The following is a 20,364-nucleotide window of genomic DNA, read 5'->3' on the forward strand; positions in this document are numbered from 1 at the left end:
GTAATAACCACAGTAAGGGCCCGATTCTAAGTGAATAATAAAACATTTGTTTGGAGATGTTGGGCAACCGAATTCAGCTTTTATTCAGCTATTTTTGATAGTTTACTGAATGTTCTTTTCATCTGTATAATTATAATTACATTGAACACTTTTCCAAAAAATAAATTCACATTTGCGGAAATTGATCTTTAATAAATCAAAATCCTCATGTGATGCCTTCCTTAGTCAGCGACATTTCTTTGAACATATGCTGCAGGCCATTCAGACATATTTTTTGAAACTGTAATTCATGTTTAATCTTTCCGTCGGTGCTGTAAAACTTAGGCCTTTTCAAAGCCGATTTTTTTGTTCCAATTTTTTTTCCTACTTTTGGAATTTATTTTTGTTATCGTTGTTGTATTCTCAATTAAAACTATTGTTAATTTTATGCAACGTTCCATATTTTTGCCGTTTTTACTGTTGCTGTGTAATGCTCGTGCTCTTCTGGACTCTTGAAAAAGTTAAAAGATTGCTGGTATTTTATCTAGCTAGTCCGTATCCAACCAATCACAATTTGCACGTTACACTTGATAACATCAGTAGATGAAATATATGATCATTACTCTTCATTCGCATATATGACTAAACCTTGTCATTAAAGTTATTTTCTCTGCTACTTTCGTTTATTTAGTACGGCATGGATAACGATGGTCTGCACAAAAACTACAATGAATCCGCTGATTGTAGCTAAGAGTGTAATGTTTACGTTGGTAGAATTTCATCGTAGTTTGTTAAGTGGTCATCGAGACGACGTCAGAGCAAGAGCAGATCTCCCATAAAACCATTTGCACTATTATTCGACGGTGGCCGGGAAGTGAAGTCATTAAAGATGACCCAGGCGACCTCGCGGGGTCAGGCAACGACGAATAATCAACGACATCTAACCTGGGGAAGGCCAAAAAATTGTTGAGTCTGTTCTAGCGTCAACCGAAACTATTGATTCGCGATGCGGCGAAGATGGCAGATATTTCCATTTCTCGACCAACATGTCACCAATGTCGCTTCTCTTACGCTTATCACGGCGGCATAAATGCATTTAAACGTAATTTTTTTTAACGCCAATAACGCCAATAACGCTAGTAACCGTTTCATGCAAAACAATGCATTCAAGTGCATTTGCATCAGTGGGATAAGCGTAAACGAGGAGAAGCACAGAGAATCTCTCATTTGCACATTGGACCTTTTCACATGTTACTCGTGATTTAAGTTTTCCAAAAACGATAAAACGTGCAGGTTCTTACGCCTTAAAGGCCCGAAAGGTGCCGAACCGGAATGACAAACAAAACACGGTGTCCAAAGCCAGCGTCAGGAAGCTGTACCGAGACTGGCTGACGAAACCAAAGCGCGATGAGAAGGACGTCGAGATTTGCTGCAAGGCGGGCACAAAGGAGTTGCCGGGCAGGAGTTTTACGTGGCTACATCTTATTCGACTGTTCCTGAGGAGGTAAGAAAAAAGAAGGTGTATCAATACGCAAAAGAGCTCTTGGTTTGGCAGGTCATCTTCGCGTGCAGTAAGATGAATCAGCCGTACATTATAACGGGGTGACCGGGGTGGCGCTGGCGCTGCTTTGGCCAGATTTGGCATCCTGTCTTGAGGCGCGGCCGGACTAGTTTGAGAAACTAGTACAGAGATAACAATGTTGTTTTTGTACCAAATGACGTCAGCGCATTGAAATCGTCGGAACATTGCCCGATTGTCTACGGTGTTGAAGAGCAAGCTGACTTTGAACAAACAGTGGGTTAAAGTATTAAAAGAAATCGACCCCACCATTGCACTAAGGGAAAAAACGAGAAAAAAACGGACGCAATTAAGATACAACTTGAAGATGAAGACTGATAAAATATAGGTGAGCTTATGTACAATTTTTCGGAAAATCACGTGGAGTCAATCCTTTTGCCGTTTGTCATTGATAAGTGCCCCATTTTGCTCATTTTCTCCTATTTTTACCATTTTCGGCACTTATTGGACCATACCAAGCATGTATTGGTTACTCCATCTATTTTCCAGGGATGCCAGTCCATGGACTAATTCATTTCTTACCTCTTCTTGAAAGCATAATAAAAACAACGTGCGTATAGACAAAAGACTTTCTAACTACTAGACATGCAGTGGGACTCAGGGAACGCCCGATCACTTTGACTCAATTTTGATTCATTTGACAGTACCGTCTCAGCCGAGCAAAATTCGACAAAGTTATGCATGGGACATTTGTAGAACTAGTTATTATCTACAATTTTGCGGAATAAAGTTTTGCGGTATTTTTTGAGTTACGAAGCTACAACGCTACAATGAAGGTTCACTTAGTTAATAATGAGGTACTAGCATTGTAGCACCGTAACTACAAAAGATACAGCTAAATTTTTTCAGCAAAACTGTAGATAATAACAAGTTTTACAAATGTTCCATTTGTAACTTTGTCAAATATTTCTTGGCTGAGACGGTACTGTCAAATGAATCAAAATTGAGTGAAAGTGATCGGACCATCCCTGAGTTCCACTGCAAGTCTAGTAGTTATAAAGTCTTTTGTCTATGCGCACTTTGTTTTGATTATGCTTTCAAAGAAGAGCTGTTATTGCTGAACATTCTGAAAATAAATGTAGGTAGGGTACGGGAGGGTATTTTCAGCCCATTAAGCGATGGCATCTATTTTTTCGGCCGATGGCATAGTTCTAGTGGAAAAATAGGTGCTTTAGACGTTCTTTGAATAAAAAATAGTAGATTACTTACAGTCTTGAGACAATAGTTATAAAATACTAAAATTTTATGTCGGCAAAGTATTTTTATTGGTGAAAGAAGAGGCAGATAAGCTGAATTTAGAAACCTGCTGAAAATACCCTCCCGTACCCTACCTCAAACATCTCAGGACAGAAGATATCGGTAAGTATAAACGAGTAGTAAAGAGGACAAATCAAGATCAGGAAGTAAAAACATTATGAGAACACCAAATTTGACGGAAGCCTGCACAATTTGCTCGGGAATTGGCTGGGAACCTCCATGTTAGTTAAGAATCCTTTCCATTGCTCCTCAAAGGTGCTTTGTCCATGTCGTTTAGGAAGCTACAAAACAAAAGATTTATCAAAAAATCGCGCGAGTTACCCCTTAAATGCGAAATTCAAAAAAGATTATTATCTCTTGTTTTCATGGATAATGGTGTAAAACTGTTTTTCGTTTTCGCAATTGCTGGTAAAAAATGAATTAGTTCTTAGGATGACTACTTGAAATTGCAGTACGAATCAGAGTATTAGGCATGTGTCTACCAAATTGTGGATTAAAAACTAATCAGTCAACATTTTCTCCAGAAAAGGTAGTTGCATGATCTTCCGGTTGCATTTACCGGGTTGTAGCGTTCCGGTAAAAATAAACTTGCTCACAATCAAAGGTTTACGGTGTACCTACCTATGATCCTAGGAAAGAAGTTTGATTATATAGAAATAGAATTCTTCCCCCCAAAAACAACCGACCAATAAAAAACGAATTAAACCAGTACTGTAATAGCACACGGCACGACCAGTAAAAAGGGCTGAAAACTCGACATGTGGCACAATTGCATCAATTCTCGTTTCAATTAGGATATAAGAAGGGTAGAAAACAAAAAAAGACTTGTCGCAGGTGTTGCGTGGGAAAACTATCAAACAGAGCAAGTTTGGTAATAATAAATGCACCACGTATAGCATAGGGTAAGGCACTCACCATCCCACCCGCTTGGGTCAGGGGAAAATCCTCGGTGTACCTACGATAGCGAAGGGTGCCTACCGGGGCGCTGCATGCACATAGTTCAATGTTTTCTATGTTTTCTGTTCTGTATATAGATGAGGTGTTTATTTATTAATCACGCAAACACTGGACTCACAGCAAAGCCGCGACTGCGGTTTCCTGATGGATTATAAAATATTCAAATTAGGTTTTGTTTTTGCAATCAGCACGAAAATAAAAGCAGTTGTTGATCATTTGAGTGAAACATTTTTCAAGTAGGAAATATTTCAAACAAAAGTTGGTCAATTTCGTTGAGGGAAGCTTGATCAACTGTTTAAAATCTCTTGATGCGGATTTTAAAAAAAGAAAAGAATCACAAAGAATTGAGTTAGATCAAACAATCCTTTACCGGGATATCGTTGGGAATGAATAGGCGTCACAATTTGCCAATCATAGTGCACCTATAAAGGGAATAATCTATCCCATTCGACTGACTATCTCCGTTCAAATTTCAAAGACGAATGACGGAAGCGCTCTGTCCCAAGATGGAATGAGGAGGGCGTATGCGGACATGCGCATATCATAACTTTGAGATGCAGTCACTCATCGACTAAAATGAGTGCCGGGTTATCAATGCTTGTAGAGGAAAGCATCGTACCTTGGTACAAAATCGATGACATGGTGTTTTTTGATCCTCTGCTTATTTGATCGGTGAGCCTCAACTAAGTAAAATCTTACGTATGCCTCATATGCATAGCTAATTGCTATTTGTAATATAAGCATCTTAACTTAATTTCCATTCCGACTTTCGTTTAATCTCGGATGGCAAAGAAAAAAAATACTTTAAAGGATAATTCAATAGAATAAGGTTTCCTTAAATCCTGGTTTAAGGAGAAACCGAAAGTGGCTAACGTTATTGTGTTAGTGCGACAAACACTGTACTATACATCTCATGTGTTCGGTAAAAATCCAAACGTTTATTTGAATGTTGCATAAGTATTGGTAATACATGTCAAATAGCGGAGCTTGCAAACATAAACACAGCTGATCCGCAGCCAACCGCACAGACTACGAACATCCCGAAATATAGTTTGTTTTTTTTTTTATCAAGATATTCCGATGCATTTAGGATTGCCAGCAGCAACTGAATGATGCATAGGTTCAATAGGATGGTTAATTAATCCGTTTGCATTGAAGGCCAGTTTTTGATTCCTGATCAGCGTTTGTTTACATCACTCTAAGCTTATCGATGCGGTAAAAGTTGAAAGCTCTTTAAAAGCTCATTGATGTGGCGAAACTTTGAGACCGTTTTGCTGTTTTCGGAAATCGCTAGTGCAACGAAATATGTGCGCAACCAAATATTTATTAACTAATTCCAGATTATACGTTTTATGAACACGTAATGATCTATTCTTCTTCTTCTTCTTCTTCAGCAGCATTGAGCCGGGGTGGCTCGTGCTGTTTCAAGCACTCGTCTCCATTCAACTCGGTCTTGGGCCACTCGTCGCCAATTTCCTAGTCGTCTCAGAAGTCGCAAATCGCTTTCGACCTGGTCGAGCCATCGTGCACGTTGGGCCCCCCTGTTCCTGGTGCCGGTGGGGTTGTTGAAGAGGACCGTTTTCATCGCACTGTCGTCCGGCATCCTTACGACGTGTCCGGCCCACCGTAGCCTGCTAACTTTCGCTAGATGTACGATGGGAGTCTCCCCAAGCAGTGCCTGTAGCTCGTGATTCATACGCCTCCGCCACTCTCCGCTTTCAGTTTGTACTCCGCCAAATATCGTCCGCAGCACTTTCCGCTCAAACACGGCAAGGGCGCGTATGTCCTCCGTAAGCAGCGTCACGGCTTCAAGTCCATAAAGAACTACCGGTCTAATAATGGTTTTGTACATTGTTAGCCTCGTGCGGCGGCGTATGCTTCCTGATCGTAGCGTTTTACGAAGGGCAAAGTAGGCCCGATTTCCCGCTTGGATGCGCCGCTGGATCTCCTTACTAGTGTTGTTGTCCGCGGTCACCAGCGATCCCAAATACACGAACTGTTCTACCACCTCTAGTTCGTCGCCGTCAACGGTTACCGTCCGTGGGAGGCGCGCATTTGTTTCCTTTGAGCCTCTTCCTTTCATGTATTTGGTCTTCGACGCATTTATTTTTAGTCCAATTCTCCTAGACTCCGCTTTCAGTCTGGCGTAGATTGCCTCCGCCGTCGCAAAGTTCCTGGCAATGATATCGAAGTCATCTGCAAAGCCTAGAAGTTGGCTACTCTTGGTAAAAATCGTGCCTCTCGTTTCAATGCTTGCTCGTCGGATCACCCCCTCAAGAGCGATGTTGAACAGCATGCAGGATAGACCGTCACCTTGTCTCAACCCTCGTCGCGTCTCGAAGGGACTCGAGAGTGTCCCAGAGATGCGTACGAAACACATCACTCGATCCAATGTAGCTCTGATCAGTCGCGTCAGTTTGTCCGGAAAACCGTATTCGTGCATTATCTGCCATAGCTTATCTCGATCGACTGTATCGTATGCTGCTTTGAAATCGATAAAGATGTGATGCGTGGGCACGTTGTACTCCCGACATTTCTGCAAGATCTGTCGGATAGTAAACATTTGGTCCGCAGTTGCGCGAGCCCCCATGAAACCCGCCTGATAATTCCCTACGAAACCTTGTGCTATCGGTGACAGCCGGCGTAACAGGATCTGGGAGAGTACCTTGTAGGCGGCGTTTACCAGCGTAATACCACGATAGTTGCAGCAGTCTAGCCGATCACCCTTTTTGTAGATGGGACAAACCACTCCTTCCATCAAATCCTCCGGTAGCTTTTCCTCCTCCCAAATCCTCGAAATAACCCAGTGTAGAGCCTTTGCTAGCGTTTCCCCGCCATGTTTATAAAGCTCTGCCGGTAGGCGGTCCTTCCCAGCGGCTTTATTGGTCTTCAGCAACCTGATTTCTCGTTTGACTTCTTGGAGATCAGGTGCTAGGACATCACTATCTTCCATGGGCGCTCCTAGGTTAATTTCCGTTCCGCCTCCTTCTGCGACTTCGCCATTGAGGTGTTCATCGAAGAACTGCTTCCATCTGTCGACCACCTCGCGCTTGTTTGATTAGATTCCTTCCCTCGTCCCTACACATGTCAGGTTTCGGTGTGTAGCCCTTCCGAGTTTGGTTCACCTTCTCATAAAACTTGCGCGTGTCATTAGCTCGGAATAGTTGCTCTAATTCTTCACGATCTCTGTCCTCCTTTTGGCGCTTTTTTCTCCTCAGGATCGTGGTCAACTGGTTCCTAGCTCGTCGGTATTTGGCCAGGTTCTCTCTAGTGTCAATCATTTTGTGTACTCCGAGGCCCAATACCTAGTGCCGCGGTAGCGGCCTCTCCGATGGCCGAGCGTATTCTGCCCCAACCGTCTTCGAGGTTTGAAGCACCTAACTCCTCGGAAGAAGGCAGTGCCTCATTCAGTACTCGCGCGTAGTTCTCGGCAGCTTGTGGGTAGCTGCCTGATGTTCAGCCGAGGAGGGCGGCTTTGACGTGTCCGGTATACGGTGGACAGCTTTGAGCGCACATGTACCGCTACTAGGTAATGGTCAGAATCAATATCCGCACCCCGACGGGAGCGTACGTTCGTGATGTTAGAGAAGAACCGGCCCTCTATGAGAACGTGGTCAATTTGGTTCATTGTACGTTGGTCAGGTGATCTCCAGGTGGCTTTGTGGATATCCTTGCGCGGGAAAAAGGTACTTCGGATCACCAGGCCTCGGGAAGCTGCGAAGTTTATACATCGTTGGCCGTTATCGTTTGTGTCGGTGTGCAGACTATGGGGTCCGACCACCGGTCTATACATTTCTTCCCTACCGACCTGGGCGTTCATATCCCCGATGACGATCTTGACGTCCCGTGACGAGCAGCTGTCGTACGTTGCCTCCAGCCTCGCGTAGAACGCTTCTTTCTCATCGTCGGGTCTACCTTCGTGCGGGCAGTGCACGTTAATGATGCTATAATTGAAGAAACGGCCCTTTATCCTCAATACACACATTCTCTCGTTGATCGCCTTCCAATCTATCACGCGATCCTGCATTCCGCCCAGCACTACAAAGCCCGTTCCCAGTTCGTTGGTAGCGCCACCGCTCTGGTAAAACTGGGCCTTTCCGCCACGGATCTTCCATACCTTCTCTCCTTTGCGACAGATTTCCTGCAGAGCTACGATGCCGAGTTTGCGGGGTTCCAGCTGTTCAATCAGCACCCGCTCGCAACCTGCGAAATTTAGCGATCTGCAGTTCCAAGTCCCGAGTCTCCATTCGTCGTCCTTATTTCGTCGCCTAGGTCGATGCCGAATATTCCGCTCCGAATATGCTTGAATGTTGTTAGTTAAGTTTAGTTTAGATGTGTAGCCGTACTGGGGCAACACTACCGAGTCTCGCGATGGGGCTGCCATCTCATAGTGCCGAGACGCACTATACCTCCTTCCCGGTTAGTATACGACCTTAGTTTCCACCGGGGTTGGTTACCCGATCTCCGCTAAGGTTGCTCGTATTCCGGCTGGTACCACGAGGAGGTCGGGATCGGAGTTGCTGGATAAGAGGCTAACGACAACTATGGGGTCTATATTCCGCATTATCTAGCCGTTTACCAATCATGTAATGATCTATATGATCAGTTAAATTCATTTTACATTAGCAATTATGTTTTGCTGAGCGTTTGTTGATATATAGCGGATCGATAAATGAAATGACAAATTTTAGGAAATTATAACAGCACTGGAAGCACTGATTACGTGGCGAAAGCGTACGCTGCCAATACAGATGCATTTTTAAGGTAGAAAACAAGACATGCATCGAAAGGCAGCCATTTATCCAGCCATCTTTGAGCCATTTTCGGGTTCCTCTAAAGTTACACCTGTACAGACCAAATTTGACAGCGTTATCAGTTGATTTGCGGCTGCCATAGTTCAGCAACTACGCTCCATGCTTTGTTCGTACTGCCAGCTCCACCCCTGGGCTTGGTATGAGAGATCCATATATTTGACGTCATCGCTTATTTTGTTGGCGTGAGAAGTAAAGTACCTGATCCCCTGCCAGTCGTTGTCGTCCAGCATCATGCAGGTCTCGTCATCCATTATGACCGCTTCAGTTTTTGTTGCACTTTGCGGTCGCGTAGCACCGTCGAACGGCCGGAGGAATCGCCTATATCCGGCGGACATGAAATACCACACGATGATCAACTTTTTCGCTCCGAGGTGGAGTCGGCCCTTCGAACAAAGCATTGAGCAACCTGCACATTGTGCCAACTGCTCATTGAGGAACAACAGAAGATTAACATTCGATTTCTCGTGCGACTGCTTCTTGACGTGGACCATTTTGTTACACTTTTACTCCTACGTAATCGAAAGAGCACAATGGGAAAATGAGTGTGTAAGAAAGTGCTTCTCTATGATTCCATTCTCATGGTGTGGATGGATTTCTTAACGGTTGCAGCCATTCTGCTCAATGTGATGATGCGAAAAGATACACTTGGTCGACAATAAGTGAGAAAATAATAAGGCTGTCCAACCAAGAACGCAAGTTTCATTGCGGGTTTCTTTTGTCATAAAAGTCATCATAAGAGTATGATAAAACCTGAATTGTTGCTTTGATGGTGCTGGTGGTGGTGGTGGAGAGAGAGAGCGAGAGAGAGAGGCTATTAAACTAATCTCGCACCTCACATGAAAAAATACAGGTCGGACTCGTTTATCCGGGTGAAAAAAATTTTCAACCGTGATTTTTATCGGGAGGTTTTCCACCACTCTTACCAATAACGTTTAAAATCACTACAATGTATTTTGCCGTGTTTTGATGATTCATAATGTTTTCTGTTTGGTTGCTTCAAATGATTACATAAGAATTACCATTTTGTTAACCGATAACGAACGATTGACTGTCACAGAGATGCAGACCGGAGGAAATTGTTATTTTATGTCGTAACGCGTTTTGTATAATTATTGTTCCATAATTGCGCAAACAGCTTTCTGCACTTTACAATACACGTGTCATACATCAACTCGAGAAAAAACGCCACAAGACCTCCACCCAATCCCATGGCGAGTAGCAGAAATGCTCCTAGAAGATGTGTTGGTTGAAGTTTTACCGGTCCAGAGCTTTCCCGGTGTCGCGATGTACCGATGGACAGCTGAACGTTGTAGTCTTCGTAGATGGACACAACCTGTAGGAGAGTATAAATGTAATCAAAAGACAGGGCAAGCATTTCTGCCGTACCTGTTGTTCCCAGTAGCGTTGGATGCCGCTTTGAAAAATTACCAAAATCAGTTCATCCAAATGTTGCATCATTGGCCATGTTTTTGTAGACATTGCTACACAATTTTCCCAGTAAATATCTTCTATCATGTAATGATATTCGTAGGACGACTTCTCATCGATGTACTCGCCTATAGCGAAATGACCGTAAGGCAATCGCTCGATACTGAAAGCAAGCTCTTGTTGCAACGCTCGTGAGTGTAGAAACTCCTTAGGGTGGGTTTCGAAGTTGTGTAGCAACTTTATAACTGTTGGTTGCGTTGCCATCAGTATAGAGAAAATCCACGCATCATGAGTAGATGCCCAGTGTAGGTTACTATCCGCAAGATCCTGAACGGTGTTAATTGGAGGCTCATAACGCGGAATGGTCATTATGCTAGACAATCCTCCGCTGTATGTATTTCCTACCATAAGACCCACGAATAGCAAAGATCCCATCAAAATCATCTGAGAGACAAACTGGCTTCTATTAATTCTCAGAAGAACAGTTTGAAGGATGAATATGCAGCCGATAACCATAAATGATTCGCAGAGGTCCACTGGACGATTCTAAAATAATAATATTATCAAGCGCTCCTTTCATATCTGTTTCTAGTTTTACAACTTACGAGTTTTAGTAACAAATTTTGCACAATATATTCTGTGAAAACAGACACAAGACTAACAACCGCAAACGTTGTTATCACGGCAATCCACAGATTAATCGAAAACGGTAGAATCGGTGTCATCCAGCTGCTGAGCAGCTTCGGCTTTGGTGTAATACAAGTAACGCCCGTTCTCGAAATTGGCTTCGATAGTGTAAGAAATTGGTTTTCGTGGAACCACGAGTACAAAGCTCCGACGCCAATATCAGCGCGTCGTTCCACGACCGCTCCAATAATTCCATTTCCGGTCCGATTATCGAATATCTCTCCCCATTCGCCTGCTTCATCCAATGATATTTCTAAGCTGCAGTTGAATTTTGCACAAAACTCTAGAAATATTCGAGACTCGGTTCCATCAACGTACAGTACTGGTTTGCCATCGTGGAGTACGTTAGAAATTTGATTGGGTTGGATCACATTCCATAACGTGTACGGCGAATAGTTGAATATGGCCAGACGCACAAACAGTCCATTCAAATCACGAATTTTATCTGGGAACAGATCATTACCCTGGAGAAACTTATTTTGGGACGGCACGAAACTGTCCAGAACAATAATATCTCGATCAGGTCCTCGGGTGTTGTACGTAGTTGTGATCAAATCGATTTGGTCGTCTTCTTTCGAATAAACGATAAGCAATCGCGGAATATCTAGGATGGCTTGGTGATGAACGATACGATCCAGAAGGGATTTTTCCGACTGCTGATTCAGTAACACTATGACGTATTTATTGGCGAAGCGCTGATTCGCTTGATCGTGCACCGTATGAAATCGATCAAGGAAATCGATAGCTGATTTTTCAGTAAGGATGAACGATTGGCAGCCATTTTCAATATTGGCGAGAATTACATCGTCGTTGGACTCCTCAATGTCCGACCAAATAATGGGATAGGAGCTAGTAAAACCGTCAAAAAGTTGCCGTTCTGTGACGCTTCGAATAATACAGGTAGTAAAAAGGTTGGCGAAATACTGGAAAACTGTAATTATAATTAGAGATCAGCGTCTTAGTAGAATGTTGAGCTAGTTTTTTTTGAGTCAAAAAGTATTTCAATTATTTCCAATTTTTTTTCTTCAAATTTCAACTTACCAACTACGTTGAGCAACGACGATACGCCGTAGTTCAAGGTGGCTGTTGAATTGAAATCTGAGACGTTTAACATTTTGACTTGTTGGAAGCACAAGATGGTAGAACTCATTTTATAGATGGTTAACTGTTTAATAATTAATCAATAATGGCTAATTTAGTTGACCCGCGAGCGTCCTATAATGATTCAATAGGCCCGATTATTGCTGTCAATTTGACTAATCCTTTCCGCAAACATAGTAGCAATTCTATTTCGCAAACAATCCATTAAGTCTTACTCGGATGGTAATTACTTAATATCTGTGTTGTGTATCACTTCATTTTCCTTGGAAATTGATTCAGAATAGAACTTGGCTTGATAGTGATAATGAATAAAATATTTTTATATTATTATTTACTTGACCGCTAGTTGGTGATCAAAAAGCTATAATAATAAAAGCAAATTTGCGCAGAACTTTTCTTAAATGTTTCAATTATATGGTAATTTGATTTAGTTTACGTCTTCAATTACTTATCAATAGCAGATTTTTTCTAGTTTAATATCAAAAGCATATATGTAAAATGTTGTCATAAAGATTGAAATGGTCATACTTACTTGTTGGTAACTTTTCACCGAGTGAGTAAAAATGACTAACATTTGGACTGAAAATAATTGAGACTTTATTGTTTTGTCAGAAGAAATTTCAGATTGTCATCAAAAACCATTGAGTGGCTACAGTGATGGCTTCGTAATGAGAAAAGTGTGCAAAAAATTTTAGAATCAAAACGTTAACGTATCAGATTGCCAAGCGGGAGGACAGTACCGGCAGCAATATCCAAAGAAGCCAAAGTAAATGTAATTTGTTTTGTGAAAAACATGGTAAAATGGTATGCAAATAATTGACTGGACGGCTGGAACTTGAACCCATATTTCCCCAACATTTCCCCGAACGCGGCTCGTCATCCTTTGCAGAAGCCGTTTTCCCACTTGTGTGGCTGTCTCAATCCTCAATCTTTTGATGTCAAAAGAAAAATATTTTTATAAGGATTCCAATAGTGTGGTGCTTGTTTGCGGCACACATCTGTTTCAGACAGTTTTTGCCAAAAGAAGGGTCCTACTTTTCTCGACATGAAGAGATGTAAAAGTTTATATCTTCGGATTCCGTTGGGAGAAAATTGATCTGTTTTGCCATAAATAAGCTACCTTCAAGAGGAAACCGATGACATGGTATTTGTTTACGACACATGGTTGTTTCTTGTTGATTTAGTCAAATAAACGGAATTTTACCAAAGTTTTATCAATGATCATCAATAAATGTGAATATCTCTGGAATCTGCTGGGATAAATTAAATCTTTTTTCTCCAAACGAAAGCTGTTATTATTATTTTTTAATGTGGTTTTAACCAATTGGTCATTTACCACAAAAGAAAGTTATTATTATATGCAGTCAAACAGTATGGTGTTTGTTCACAGCACCTGTCTGTTTCTTGTAGTTTTGGTCAATTAAAGATCATGCTACCTTAATTTGGCCACATTAACTGAGAAAGTTAGGGTAAAATGACTAATTGTGCCGCAAACAAATACCCTGCCATCGGAATCTGTTTAAAGATACCTTTCTGGTGACGAAAAAAGATCGGTTTTATCCCAACAGGTTGCAGAGTTATTGATCAATACATCTCTGTACTCCTAGAAAAGTAGGGTAAAATCCCCTTCATGTGATAAAAACTTCTAGAAACAGATACTGGGCTACTCGTCGCCAATTCGTTGAGTGTTTCGACTCACGCAGGTCGGCTTCAATCTGGTCGAGCCATCTAGTGCGTTGCCTGATTCCTGCTGGTGTGCCTCTTGAAGAGAACGGATTTCACTGCACAGTCGTCTGGCATTCTTGCGACGTGGCCAGCCCACTGTAGACTCCAAACTTTCGCCAGGTGTATGATGGTAATCTCTTCAAGTAGTGCCTGCAACTCGTGATTCGTACGCTTACGCCACTCTCCGCTTTCCGTTCGTACTCCTACAAAATTAGTCCTCAACACCTTGCGTTCAAATACGACAAGTGCACGTATGTTTCCATAAACAAAGTTACAGTCTGAGGTCCATAGAGGACTACCGGTCCGATTAGCGTTTTGTAAATCGTCAGGTTTATGCGGCGGCGTATGCTTCTTGATCAAAATGTCTTGTGGAGAGAAAAGCAGGCCCGACTTCCAGTTTGAATGCGTCGTTTAATCTCCTTACTCATATTATTGTCGGCGGTGACCAGAGATCTCAAACATATGAACTCATCAACCACTTCCAGTTCATCACCGTCAATTGTCACTGTCCTTTGGAGGGGCACGTTGTTCTTGCTGGAGTGTCTTCCTGCCATATATTTTGTTTTCGGCGTATTGCTATGTAACACAAGCCTCTGATTTTAGTCTGGCGTAGATTGCCTCCGCCGTCCTAAGGTTTCTAGTAACTATGTCGAGGTCGTCTGCAAAGGATAGGAGTTGGCTACTCTCCTCGCCGAATCAATCACCTTCAATAGCGATATAGAATAACATACAGGACAGTACCTCGTGCACGCAGCGCATCACACACTCCAGGGTAGTTTGATCAGCCGCGTCAGTTTGTTCGGAAAATTGTTCTCGTGCATTATCTGCCATAACTGTTCGCGTTCGACTATTTCGTATGGTGCCCTGAAATTCACGAAAATGTGATGAGTGGGCACGTTGTATTCCCGACATTTCTGGAGTATTTGTCTGGGGGTGAAAATTTGATCGGTAGTGGCACGGACCTCAGTTAAAGCTTGCCTGATACTGTATAATAATTCTCTTGCTACTAGGGATAGACGACAGAACAAAATCTGGGAAAGCTCCTTGTTGGCGGCGTAATGTCGCTGTAGTAGTCGCTATTTTTGTAGATGAGACAAACCTCACCTTCCATCCACTCCTCCGGTAGTTTCTCCTCCTCCCAAGTTCTTGAAATTATCCAGTGCAGTGTCGTCGCTAGCGGTTTTCGGTCATGTTTGTAGACTTGTGCCGGCAGTCGGTCCTTTCCGGTGGTTTTGTTATTCTCCAGCTAACCGATTTCTCGCCGGATCTCCTCAAGATCGGGAGCCGGCGTGCTGTTATCGTTTGTAGACACTCCTAGATTAATTTTCGTTACGTTTCATTCTGTTATATCATCGTTCAGATGCTTACCGAAGAACTGCTTCCACCACGTCAACCACGTCTCGCTCGTTTATGTCCAGGTTTTCCTACTCGTCCCTATACATATTAGGCTTTGGCGTGTATCCTTTACGAGAGTGGTTCATCTTCTGATAGAACTTGCACTTCTCATTAGCCCGGAATATTTGTTCTAGCTCTTCACGATCTCTGTCCGCTTCTTTCTTCTCAAGATCGTGGTCAACTCATTCCGCGTTCGCCGATACTTGGCCAAATTCTTCCTCGTGGCAATGCTTAGATTGTTATTTCAGGCTCATTTTTTCCTTTCCATCGCGTGTTGCCATTCCCATTCAAACCAATTATTTCGAACACTCGAGGTTTTTTTCACCTAACACCGCGTTTGTGGCTTTGTCGACGACCGAGTGTATCCTGCCCAGCTAGCATTTTCATTTGTATAAAAAAGGTAAAAATCAGCATTACGTACAGATATACATGCTAAATAAATCGTATTTCATGCGCAAAATTGGCATATCCGTACAATTTTGGAGGCGATATACGTGATTACGAATAATTTTGAGCGTTACGACTATGTAAGTACAGTGGTATTCCGATTATATCTACACCTGGTTTAATCTACACCCGAATTTAGGTACCCCCGATTTTGTCTACCATTTAGACCCGGTTTTATCTACTTTTTTTAAATTGTCATTTCGGCATGAAATTTTGGAAGATTTCATGAATTTATGCATAACACGGAACATTTCTCTGTATTTTATAGTTTACTATGTGGCATCTGTGGTATGTAATTATACACAAAATGAGTATAATAATGCTGAAGTCAAATACGCGAAATAACTTCCATTTATTTTGTAACGCTAACGGGCACACCCTGTTTCCGCTAGAAACTTTGGTTATCACTTTTCTTTCCTTAAAAATTCTGTCAGATATCTGACATTTTTAGTTTTTGAGATACTCTTTTTTAAGAAATAAAGATGCGAAAATGCAATGGACTCGCATCGCGTTTTAGAGAGGCATTTCTTTGTCAAAAAACCCCTTTTCTTACAAGTAAAAACAAAAACCATGCGTCTCCATTGTATTCTCGATACTTTATGAAAACTCAGAATTTCTTTGGTCTACACACCATGGAAACATAAAAAGTGAATGTTTTCAATGTTTCTGCGATAATAATATAAGTTTGGGCTTTAGTCCAATATTTTTTTCTGAAAAGCTCATTAAAATATTTTCCATTTGGTATAAACATCATTGAAATCATCAATTGAACGATCAAAAGTGATGAATTTTCAAAGAAAAAAAGGTGGAAAAAATGGTAATTTTTGGAACCACACTGACTCAGAAAAGAGAACCCTAAGTACCAAATAAAATTACGGATCTAAAATTTACTGCAAAGGAATAAGTACACAAAATTTGAACCGGAGCATTTTTGAATTTCGATGTCTTTTTACCTTTGTTATACTATAACAAAGGTTTAAAAATTGGTCGAAAAACACGAAATTGATCCGATGCCCGGAGGGCCAAGTCACATATACCAATCGATAGGGTTCGACAAAATACAACAGCGTGAGTAACCGAAGGTTAATAAAAATTGATGAAAATTATTCAAGCAAACTCTATTTATGTGATTCAAATAGAATGGCATTACAGGAAACTATGCATAGCTCAAAAACCTATAAACTAGACCTTTACTAGACAATGTATATATTAAAGAATAAGATTTCCTCTTACAACTTACTTTTATTTGCACTTACTCAGGTTAATAACAACTTACTTATCCTTACTCAGCATTTTCATGAAAAAAGGATCTATCAAAATTTAAAAGTGTTCCTATTTTGTTCAAATTTTGTAAACTTATTCAATTTTCAAAATTTTTATCTAAACCAGCGCACTACGCAACGATAAGCAATAGATGAATTATGTTCCGAAGACGATTTCGATTTCTATCTCAAATAGCAAGTAAGACCGTATAACAAAGGTTCCTTTCACCACTAGGTGGATTAAATCGGGTTTTTCATAATATTGCTGAGTTGACATGCTTTATGGCTAATGGTTGGTATGAATAAAATGAGCCCCATGCGTAAAATAACGCTAAAATAATTAATAATTGAAGAAAATGATTAATATTAACTATATTTTTTGTTCATTTAAATTATTTTAGAGCTATTTATTTTTCCCCAAATTTGTCTACTTTCCAAATATATCTACCACAAATTTTCGGATGGGTAGATAAAATCGGTAAACCACTGTATTTATATACGATAATATCCGATTAAGCGCGAGTCGCTCCGTACTGCTCTACGATTTTGTGCTGAACATCGTATGTATGTCAGTCATTATCATTATATACGACAGAAAATCAACTTGATCCCACTTTATCCAGCTTTAGTTACGATTTCGAGTTTGTTAGGAGATATTTACGATAGTTTTCGTACATTGATATACGAGTTGGTGCTCCATGCGTCTTCAAGAGTCGAAGCACCTGGCTCCCTAGCTTTACCCAGTACGCGTACTTCCCAGAAACTCGCGGGTTGTCTAATTAGCGAATGTTTAACTGCGGCTTTGTCGCGATGTATAAACCGTCGATAGTTTTGAGCTCGCGTGTACTGCTACTAGGTAATGATTCAAGTCATACCCCGTAGGGGGCGTACGTTGGCGATGATCGAGAAAGACCGGTCGATATGGTTCTATATTCGTTGGTCAGGCGATCTCTAGATGGTCTAGATGGTACACCTTTGTGGGGAAAGAACCAGGCCTCGGAAAGCTACAAAGTTAATGCTTTACTGGCCGATATCGCTCGTGTCGGTGTGCGGGCTATAAGGTTCGATCACCGGTCTATATACTGCTTCCCTGCCGAACAGGGCGTCTATAAATCCCCGATGACGATTTTGATATCTTGTGGCGAGCAGCTGTCGTACATTTCATGTGCGACTGTATTAGTGGTTTGAGTGCTTCTGGAAAAAATTTCGCTTCGAAAAAAAATTTGCAGATGCATATACGTATACGCGGCGAAGGTGCGTGCGGTAAATGTCAGCAATCTCTATCTCTAGAACGCAATCTCTAGAACACTTTCTTCCCGTCGTCAGGTCTACCTTCGCGTAGACAACAGGGCCCGGCATCGTCGAAACAAATAAATGAAACTGACTTTCTCTTACCTTCGCTTGATACATGAAGTGACTTGCTTCGTTTGTTGAACTGAACGTTTCAAGCAAGCTTCAGTTGAAGTTGGCGGCTGTTTCAATTGACGACGGCAGAAAGTCAGGCACGATTTGTCGACATTGACAAGGTTAACTTTAATATGCGTTGCATTGCAGGAATTGTTACTCAAATTCAATTCATTTGCATTCATAGCTGCTAGTCTTCTTCTGAATATTTGATAGAAAAGTACTAATGAAAAGTTGAAACTGATCGTCATGACGAAGTTAAACCCGTTTTGCTGACGCTGACTGAAGCAAGTTTGAAACTGAAGCGGTGCTGCTTCTGTAGAATCTGAAGCTTCACTGCTTCATTTATGAGTGACGCTATGCAATTAAAGGTGACGTTGTATAGGGCCCTGGTAGACAATGCACGTTTATGATGGTTATGCTTGAAGGAACGGCCTTTTATCTTCAACACACACATCCTCTCGTCGATCGCCTTCCAGATCCTGCATTCTGGCCATCACTACAAAACCCGTTCTCAGCCCGTTGGTCGCGACACCACTCTGGAAAAATTTGAAGATCTGTCTGCAGTATCATGTTATCTCAGGTATCATATTTCTATTCCGATATTCCAAGTCTAATTTTATTAATCGTTCAACTACACGAACAAACTCGTTCAACTACAACTTACAAATTTTGCTTTCAGTAGTTTAAAAAAAGTAAAAATTCCGCATGGTAAAGATTTGGTTCGTTGAAACCGGACCTTTGATTTGAAGATTTGAAATGGGAGTTCTTCTTGTACTCGGCAGACAATACACAGTTTCTCTAATTCGAGATTCTATGGTAATGTAGAAGAAGTTTAGAAAAAAGGTATATGAACAATTTTATTTCAATATAACGTAATCCAGAAATTTGATTTGCCCCATTTTACTCAAGGTTTTTGCACTACAGGCAAAATGTCAATTCTATACATTCACCAGAGATGTTCAAGAAGGCATGCCTGTTATGAAGGTTGAAGCTGTCAGAAGATTAAATGACAAAGGGAATGTTTTGTTTTGTTTTACCCTACTACCCTGTAGTTTAAAATCCTTGAGTAAAATGGGGCTAATCAGACTTCTAAAGTATGTTATAACAAAATAAAATTATCCATTTACCTTTTTCCTAAACTTCTACTTTCCTTACCATAGAATCTCAAATTAGAGAGAGTTTGCTCATCATTCTTTCAAAACTATTAGAAAATAGAGGTGAATGGGGCAAATGGGCTATTTCTCGTCATTTACGCGCGTTGAGACCATCACCAATCGATTTCTCATCATGTTTTACATAAGCAAATTCATTTTTTATGCCTTAAAAATGGCGGCAACAAAAGTTCCGTTTTTCATTCCAATGTCCAATGATTTAGTTTCGAGTTTAGTAATATGAATTTATATTCATTTTATGTAAAAGCAAAATCTTTTAATGTTATAAATTAATTAATTGTAACAGAAAATAACAATGACCTGGCTTGGTATTTTTGATCCACGATTGTCATCGGGTGAGAAAGATTATTTAACTTATTCCGTGTAACAATTTTTTGGCAATCAAGCTTTGACGTTACTGCAATATTTTGTTTCAAATGCATAGTCATTACATTTGTTTTAAACTTGGTTTACAAAAAGCATAAAGAAACCACAAATATTATTGGAATAAACAATACCATTCACACAGTGCACATTTTCACTTTCCATAATGTCAATCAACAACGAATCCACTAGCTTTGTTTTTCTTGTGATAATATTGGTTGATGCAATATCAGTATCAAACGAATATTTTTAGGCTGGCTCCAAACCGATATCGATTTGACAAACTATTGACCGATAGTCTCGATAGTTATTTGCCAAATAAAATATCATGAATATCGTAAATCCGCTGTATCCTGAGGGACTATATAAAGAAAATAGGACACATAAATGGCTTCCAATATTACTTTTGTGCTGCTGAGTTGCTGGAAAAAAATAATGCATCCATTGGCGAATTTTACCTTCGAACTTGCGTACGAAAATCTGCTGAATAAAATTCGTAAGTGAGAATACTGTTTCGCAAAAAGTTGTAAAATAAGTTTGTATAACATAGGAGTCGCTAATTTTTAGTAACATTTTAAATGATTTAAGTTAACTTTAACTTTTAATTGCAATGAAATAGGAATTTTTACAAAAATAAGTTCCATCAAAAAAAAAAAATCAATAGTTCTCGAGTTATAACTTTTTTAAATACGTATGTGAAGACACATACAACCTTTTGAAGAATTAGCTTTAAGTTGTAATGATCAAGTGTGGTCAACAGACGACATGGTTTTTGTATTGATTTTGCGACA

General features: G+C 40.8%; 1 protein-coding gene across 1 annotated transcript; it reads right to left on the reverse strand.

Moving 5' to 3' along the window:
• Window positions 1-9,670: 9,670 nt before the first annotated feature.
• On the reverse strand, window positions 9,671-11,815 carry LOC128739612 (uncharacterized). Its single transcript, XM_053835108.1, has 4 exons — window positions 11,743-11,815; window positions 10,620-11,632; window positions 9,973-10,560; window positions 9,671-9,919 (listed from the first exon to the last, which is right to left on the reverse strand). Exons 1-4 carry the CDS (start codon window positions 11,813-11,815, stop codon window positions 9,671-9,673), a joined length of 1,923 nt encoding a protein of 640 aa, XP_053691083.1.
• Window positions 11,816-20,364: the final 8,549 nt, after the last annotated feature.

This window comes from Sabethes cyaneus, chromosome 3 (assembly GCF_943734655.1).
Source record: "Sabethes cyaneus chromosome 3, idSabCyanKW18_F2, whole genome shotgun sequence".
NCBI lineage: Eukaryota > Metazoa > Arthropoda > Insecta > Diptera > Culicidae > Sabethes > Sabethes cyaneus.

Excerpts from the sequence above, each read along its gene's own strand:
- LOC128739612 (XM_053835108.1), bottom strand. The coding sequence starts at position 11,815 with ATGTTAAACGTCTCAGATTTCAATTCAACAGCCACCTTGAACTACGGC. Across the intron at positions 11,633-11,742 it reads GTCGTTGCTCAACGTAGTTG|TTTTCCAGTATTTCGCCAAC; the intron begins GTAAGTTGAAAT and ends TTATAATTACAG. Across the intron at positions 10,561-10,619 it reads AAAATTTGTTACTAAAACTC|AATCGTCCAGTGGACCTCTG; the intron begins GTAAGTTGTAAA and ends TTATTATTTTAG.